Below are 8025 nucleotides of genomic sequence, written 5' to 3' on the forward strand. Positions count from 1 at the left end.
ATACCGCGGTCGATTCCCCACATGTCTAAAATCCATTCAACAATAACATAAAATTGTCGTCGCAGTGGTTATTGCGCTGGCTTGAAGTTTTACGTTGAATTACAGCATGTTTAAAGTACCTGTGATTCAATGCCAAATCATACGTGTATATTGACTTTTCATATGAATTGTGGAAACATTTCACGTGAAGAAGTTGATTCACTTTAATATATTGCTAGACCACCTTGTGTTGCCGTGTATTGATCTGAGTCAGCGTCTGTTACGGTGTGTGACGAGTAACAGCTGCTGTAATCATCCATGTCCATCAAACAGCATGTGAGACCGTCTCCGGCATGTCTCAGCAGCCAAGGGAAGACACCGTGAGTATACAGCGCACATAGAATGCCAATGTCTTGCATGTGTGTAGTGTGCTCACTGCACTTTATATATGTTCTCGTTATAACATGGAAAGTATTTTGGACGAGGATTCAACGAGGATTTTAACCATAAATCAGGTGTCGCCTGCCCTGATTGTTAATGACGCCCTGTCGGTCAGCCATTTGGTGACGTGGTGGTCAGTTTGCAGAGAGGACACTGGTGAACATGTCCATTTCTGTATCGTCTCCTGTTCCCTCACTGCCAGCCAATTGCGTGTGTACAACAGTCTCACTGGAACTTACACTGACGTAGAGGGAGATAGTAAAAGATGATACATGTACACTTCGGTAAGAATGGTGAAAACGTTCCAGCGAGATCTGATTACCAAGACTGCATTGACAGTCACAGACACGTGTCATTAGCGCTCAATAGTGAGGGCACGTCTTGATTTTCAAGCCCTTGTTTCTGGAATATACATCGATTGTCATACATCACACCGCTGATGTTCCAGGCTTAAATTTCAACTCTTGTCGGCATACCATGAGATAGCTAAGACGCAAAAACAACGACACTCACCATTCATCAAACACCTAGCAGTGTGAATGACAGTCAGCATTCAACATACAGCTATATATACCTTATGGCAGTGTACAACACACAACACATACGAGCTGAAATGGGGCTGTACAATTAACTGTTTTATACGATTGTGCCATTGCACCAGTTAACAAATAAACATACTTCGTTACCCATTCTCGAATAGCGAGTTCTTGACGAACATGAGGAAGATTCAGAATGGAATGTTCATTCACCCATATTGAAATGGTTCAAGATATGATTTCATACGTAAACGGTTATTAGTTGGACTGTGGAGAGCAATACTGAGCTAGTGTTTGTGAAGCTGTTTGTGTAATTGCATCTTCCCTCCCACGGTCAGCAGGGTCTCAGAAAATATGTATCCATTAACAGCTTGAGCTTGATAAAACAATGATAGTACTAGTGATATGGACTAACATACATAGTGCTTGAGCGTTTGTCCAGTAAGTCTTCTGTAAAGACAACGAACCACCTGTGGAGACAGAACAGGGACAAGCTATGTGTTCATTTGTACGGAGGTAACTGGAAACATGGGCTAACCAGTGGAGAGTAGGGGGTCACAGTTGTGTCCCTTGGCCGTGTCAGGATGCTATAACTGAGGTTAGCCTTAAGCATGGCCTTGTGTGTTTTGACATCATAAACTTCATCATTGATTTATCTACTGGTAGCAGTTTGCAGCCTGTCACACTTGCTGACAATAACCGAACATCAAGATATTGGTGCCTGTCCGGCTCTGCGTTCATATTTGCATACAGAGTTGAAAATATTGTATTCATTGAGACTAGGATTTACATTCCAGCACATGCAGTGTTTTCCACGACGGTCAACTGAGAATCAAGTAGAGTACTGTCGTAGACAATATATATAAGGACCCACGGTAATATTCATTGAACCTGCAACGAATCAAGAGACACTGACATTTCACACATCAATCAAGACAACTGTCAGTGTGATCACTACACTCTCTAAAGGTATTACTGAAATATGTACCATAGTACTCACACTGGACACTTCAATATCAATACTGGGCTGCTCTGGACCCCCACGTGAGTACGTCAAAGTAACACTCTGCCACAGTTTTAACAAGAAGAGAAGTCAAGTCACTAGCATCAGGGTCAACTATGTCTGGTGGTTTCATCAACATTCAGTGCCGAATTATGGCTCTTCAACACCCCGAAAGTTTATAATTCTCTTATATACAAGATCCACGCTACACAGATATAAATATAGTCATACTGTATATGTTGAGGTTAAATATGTTACACAAATTACCATTATGGAAACGTATTAATGCCAAAGTCCCATTATGTTTTCATAGGTATCAAAGCTAACACAACAAACAAATGCGCATTGTGCCCACAGCATCACAACACGTTTGGCGTTGTCACAGTGTGAACCAGGCACTGAACACTTGCTGTCTTGTGTATTCTGATCGATACATGGTGAATAAATTATTAACTTGACAAACACATAAATCGCCTAATTTATATGTTGTATTTGAAGAGAATACAACATGAACGTAAAATTATGTTGGATTTCATACAACACCTAGCTTATTATTGTTGTTCTTCAGTCTGTTGTAGTGAATGAATGTTGTATTGCGCTCGACAGTTTTCTAGATTTACCACAGCGGATACTCAAGTACAGTATGCCTCGTTTACAAGACACACCTGTAGCGAGAACAATGTCTTACGATTCAGAGCACGATGACAGACAATATGTCAACCTGTCTCAGCACCCTCTTCCTTGAGGTCTCAACAAGGAGATAACGATGGGTGGCACTGATAGATGCGTTATTTTCCTTTGTAGTAATTTTGATTTTGTTATTTTCAATATCGTGCATTCCCTTTTTGAGTAGCACCTGACCCATCGAGATACTGGGACACTCGTCCTGGAATTGTCCTGCCAAGTAGTAAAGGTATGAGTATATATTCATGACTGGAGGCTAGATACAAATCGACAACGATCACATTATACATTTCAGGTCGCCTGTGTTCGTGAGAGAGAGAGTGATTGCACAGATAAACATACAACTCCCTTGGGCTTGTCGTTTATGGAAATATAGCACATATTGAACCATTATACATCGCATGTGACTGACGAGGTGAGTGCATAGTCTGTTCAGGCTTAAAACTTGGTACTGTGCTGTTTAGTCTAAACATTCGACTAAGTCCTTAGCTTGTACACATCAATATAGAAAGTATTGGTAACTAAGGTACGTTTACCCCCGTCTTTGGTAAAATTCATACGACCTCGTATCAGATCAGCAGCGTCTATTCATACTTTACATTGTCTGCATTAACTATAAATATAGCGGATTTTTCTCAGCATTTGTGTGTAACGTGTGACTGAGGATATATATGTATTTCTTCCTTCAAACCTAACAGTAATTTGAACATCGTCATAATTGTGCACGTAAATAATAGCTTTAAAATACTTGCTATTGAAGTTATAGTAATGAACCGAAGACAGCAGCTCTCTGAGAAAACGCCACTTGGTCACGCAAGTCGCCTAATGTGTAGGACATGTAGATGCGTTATCATACAGCCATTGACATAAGGCCCATTACAAACACCGTATGTGACGCATTGGTTTAGGCCATACTGATATCGGCGTGTCAGGACTTCGGCAAGTCGAAAAACAATGGACCGAGCGTAATAGAACGTGTGCGGGGTTTTTCTCAGAGACTGAACTAATATGCACCGAGGACAGAAACTATTAGGTTTTCTGACAAATATGTCCTTATGTTTAAAGATGGAACATTGCTCTTTTTCAGTAATCGCCTATAGTCATATAAACATGTTTAGCCAACTGGAATCATTTCTGTTCCTCTTAAAATCAATCGCACATTGGTTTTATTTCAAATATCCTACACATAAAAAGACAAACCATGGAATAGTCAAAATTTGTTGGAATGAAAGGAAACGTCGGTGGAAACAAGTCCAGAGTTTCAAGTTAATTCCTGGCTACAACCTGAGTCTGAAAGTGGATTGTTTAGACTAGTCTGGGTATTTGTAAGTTCGTGTTGGTCCCCAGACTGCCAAAGGAATCAGTCGATTTGGAAGCAGAGACATTGGGGTGTATGTCCTCCCTTCCAACATGATATCGACAAGACACCTTTCATTTCAGAGTTTCAACGTTTGTATGGCCGCATGATTAAGGCACACACTCCTCCAAACGTGATGCTTCCTGTTCAAAATACGGGGCAGCATGGGGTAGAAGCAGAGACAATCGTATTACCAACTGGACAGGGAATGTGTCATGAGGGTAGTAGCTTCAAAGAGGAAGACACAGGGTCATAAATAATGAGAAACACATTTTAGTTCTATTCCAAACGTTCTATTAAAACATGAATAATGTTTAATATATATGGCAAGCTGATGTGGCAGAATAATAACCATGTCGGTACTGTTAACACCAAAGTCTTCCCTATACTAATGGAATTAAGATTTTGATCGTATATGGAACTCTTGAGCTGGTCCCTCTGTCAAGGTGATATTCCGACTACACATGTACGTCCGCCAGCAGGATAAACCTTCATATTGACTGGTACCAGAGATGTCATACTTGCTGACGTGGATGTTGCATGTCATCGTATGGCGTAGACAGACTCACGATGCAATCACTCTGTTGCCCGGTCCGGGCACAATTATGCATTACACAAAAGTCAAACTAAACAAAACGTCCACCATTCCATGATTGTTGAACAAGAGGCGTTCTTATGACAATTCCCATTCTAAAACTATGTAACCAAAAGCACAGTGTACAGGTAAGAAATATCACAAGTTATCCGTGACAGTTTCTTTGTAATATTAATCGTGATTAATATCGTGATTAATCTTGAATGGTATAAAACAAATATGTTCAGATTCAAATCTATAACGTGTTAAGTGTGCATGCAATGTTTTAACCCGGACGTTACCTCGAGATATTCGAAATAATCATTCGGCACAGAAACAGTACAAACGTCAAACATGAATGCATTTTCGTTGCAATCTGTGCACAGATTAGCTATTAAAATGTTACAGCCAGGATCAGGCAAAGTAATGGTCGACAAAATGAGCAGCTACCACTAATATGGAGTGTTAGTATGATCCCGTAATGGGATACTTTTCAATATGATATGCACGTTCAGAAAATGCTTGTCCGCTTGTATGATATAGTAGCTTGAACCGTTCACAACCAGTAAATGTGCAGTAAATAACTCAGTGTGTCTAGCTTGTCAGTATATGCCGGTTGGTAGGTAGTTGACTCTGAGGTATATTGTGCAGATATCTTGTCTTGCCATCATGTCTTCATCCGCCCAATGTTTCAGAAAGTGACGTCATGTTTGTTGTGTGGCCGACCCTCCTCATCCTCATCCTCATGATAATGCTGCTGATGGGACTAGTGACACTGGGTCACGTGGTTACTGCCAGACATCCACGCTGCCATCTGTGTACTCTCATCCCCATCTCCACTGTCTGCGTCGTGGGCATCATCCACGTTTTACATTACGTCGCTCTCCTCACTCTGGCATCAAATGATCCCGATGCGGAAGTGTTGAAGGCAAGGCTACAGTGGGACTACACTTCCATCGACATAGTCGTCCTCGCGTTCCTTTGGAGATTCTGTGCCATGTCGAGTCTGACCACAGTTCAAACAATGAAAGCGTTTGTGTATTTTGTATTGGCAGCTGTGGGAAGGGTCACGATGAAGTCGATATTTCCCCAAAATCAGTTGCTGGGTGTGGTCCTGCAACAACACAATGGGTTGTTTAAATACCCGCTAATGAAGACATTCTTGTGTGGCCTATCTGTGGAGTACTTCCTGTTCTACCTGCCTGCGTTCATCACCATGTGCATGTTCTACTACAGGAGGTCAGTCCAGAGTCCCAATGAGACCTGTGCACAGAATGGTAAGATCATGCTTATTTGGCTGTAGTCTCTCTCATAGTCGCTGAACCGCATTATTTTCCTTTCCACCCAGCCCTTTCTGCCATACCAAAGCAAGCCTATATGCGCATTTCCTTCCCTTCCCACATCACTTCGACTCAAATCTATTTGAAAGGAATTATACAAACAGAAAATTCTAAAAGTTTTTAGTAAAAATAAATCGCTTTCTAATCCCTTATAACAAATGATACGCCCTGTGTGATGGTCGACGAGTGTTGACCAACTGTTAGGTCCTGAATATATATCATTTTGAAAGAAACAAAATCAGTTGTATCACTGGATCGCTTTTAAGTTCTGCTTTATGCTGAAAAACATCAATGAAATTAAATGAAATCAATTTAAACCATGTACATGGTGATGCTACTTTAAAGAGCTCTTACTCCTTATGTTAGCCTGCTCACTTTATTTGCAAGACAATAATTGTTTAAAATATTTCATTATCAGAAGACCCGACTACTGGTCCTGAAGTGAAGTTCCATCACGATATGTGCAACAAGTGTGAGACTATGTCACCGTTACTGGACATGGTGGCGGCATGCATGGCACTGCTGCTGCTGCTGGTACGGCCGTTCTACATCTTGTCTTGCTACCTTGTCCATGGCATTCCCATGGACATGATTACCACATACTGCCTGTTCCCATTCTACTTCGCTGTGTGCTCTGTCAACATCAACGTAAAGGGAGACAGATCACAAAATCCTCACAGCACCGTGCCTCCGGTCCTTTCCAGGGAGGTACCAAACATATACGTCAAATAGGCAGAATATGTTTGAAAATATCCTAACAAAGAAACCATAGGAGGTAAGATTCGGTAAGAACATATGACAATATTATGAAGACAATCGTCAGTGTTTGTTAAAAGGACTGGATGACAAGGCCAAGGACCTGTTTAACTTGTACAAACTAACGCCTTGAAAAGAATTAACGCAACCAAACAATGACAATAACTTCAATCATTTGTATCAGGGACACAGCGTTAGTATTGCCTGAATAATATCTACTGTCATATGTATGTAACATGTTTGTAATGTTGAATGATCCACATTACCTTCGCACAATCGATATGTGACTAACCACACTATTGCGCTGGAAACATGACAGTGTTAGACTCTGGCTGGCTGAAGTTGTACCTTGATGGTCCAAAACGTCTAGCCAATGGGCTTGCATATTAAGTGGTCCTCCACACTTCTCACGTGTATATATGTGAGTCTTCCATCAATGCAATAAAGGCCAATTCAATGTCTACAATATTGGCATAATCACAATGTGACATGTAAATAATTGTGATTTGAAATAAAATATTTTTTTACAATATGCTAAGTTTGATGAACCTTGCAAAGAGCAACATTGGCGCTGTGGCATTTAAGTGTTTGTCTTTGGCCTGACTGAAGAGTGCAACACTGGTGATACGGCCTTTGATCTGACTCCAGAATCTCAACGATCAGTTCAACGATCAGCTCAGTTTCAACAAAAACAATGTTGTTATTGGATTCTGATGTCAAATAAAAGTTCTAAAATGAACTTAAGTTTAATGACATAATGTCAAGAGTGAAGCCCATTGGTTGCTCTTGTTACAGTAAATACTTTGTCGTGACAAAAGGTATAATAAATCCCCTCAGAACCAGCAAAATATAACACTGGCATGTCTTAACATTTTCAATATTATGCATTGAGCAGGCAAGAGCGAGATAAGAGAGGCCTCTGGTACAATGCAGCAGAATCAAATCTAAAGTAATGGGTCACAAATATAATTATTATAACAAAGACAACAAAGTCTTAGTTTGAGAGAAACTGTTCTACTAAATCTTTCACAGCGAGCTTTCTCGAAAGTAGGTCGAACGTTGGCGATGACACAACTCCAGTATATCTGTGATGGTAAGTCCGTGTGTGTGTGTCGTCTACACATCAACCAGCCTTTATATGCACAGTCACAGATTAACTGCTTCGGCCTCGTGTTTACGAACCGTAGCAACACACTCAACGGGAGAGGGCCTAAAGGGAGGCAACTCTGGAGCGCTACTCTTTTAAAAGGCGTGCCGCTAAAATACTATTACCGCGATACGAAATGTGACCCATAATGAGTATCACTGAAAACTCTAAACAGTGTAATCCAATAATAACTATAATTTCATCAATG

General features: G+C 40.8%; 1 protein-coding gene across 1 annotated transcript; it reads left to right on the plus strand.

Annotated features, from left to right (window-relative positions):
- The first annotated feature begins 293 nt into the window (after positions 1-293).
- On the plus strand, positions 294-7202 carry LOC137266003 (uncharacterized). Its single transcript, XM_067801501.1, has 4 exons — positions 294-359; positions 2939-3058; positions 5270-5851; positions 6333-7202. Exons 3-4 carry the CDS (start codon positions 5281-5283, stop codon positions 6644-6646), a joined length of 885 nt encoding a protein of 294 aa, XP_067657602.1. The 5' UTR covers positions 294-359; positions 2939-3058; positions 5270-5280; the 3' UTR covers positions 6647-7202.
- The last annotated feature ends 823 nt before the right edge of the window (positions 7203-8025 follow it).

The sequence above is a fragment of the Haliotis asinina genome, chromosome 15, assembly GCF_037392515.1.
Source record: "Haliotis asinina isolate JCU_RB_2024 chromosome 15, JCU_Hal_asi_v2, whole genome shotgun sequence".
In the NCBI taxonomy this organism is placed as follows: domain Eukaryota; kingdom Metazoa; phylum Mollusca; class Gastropoda; order Lepetellida; family Haliotidae; genus Haliotis; species Haliotis asinina.

What these genes read in the sequence shown, in the direction of transcription:
- LOC137266003 (XM_067801501.1), top strand. Translation starts at nt 5,281, where the DNA reads ATGTTTGTTGTGTGGCCGACCCTCCTCATCCTCATCCTCATGATAATG. An exon ending in TGAGACCTGTGCACAGAATG is followed by an intron (nt 5,852 to 6,332) that starts GTAAGATCATGC and finishes TTTCATTATCAG; the next exon opens with AAGACCCGACTACTGGTCCT.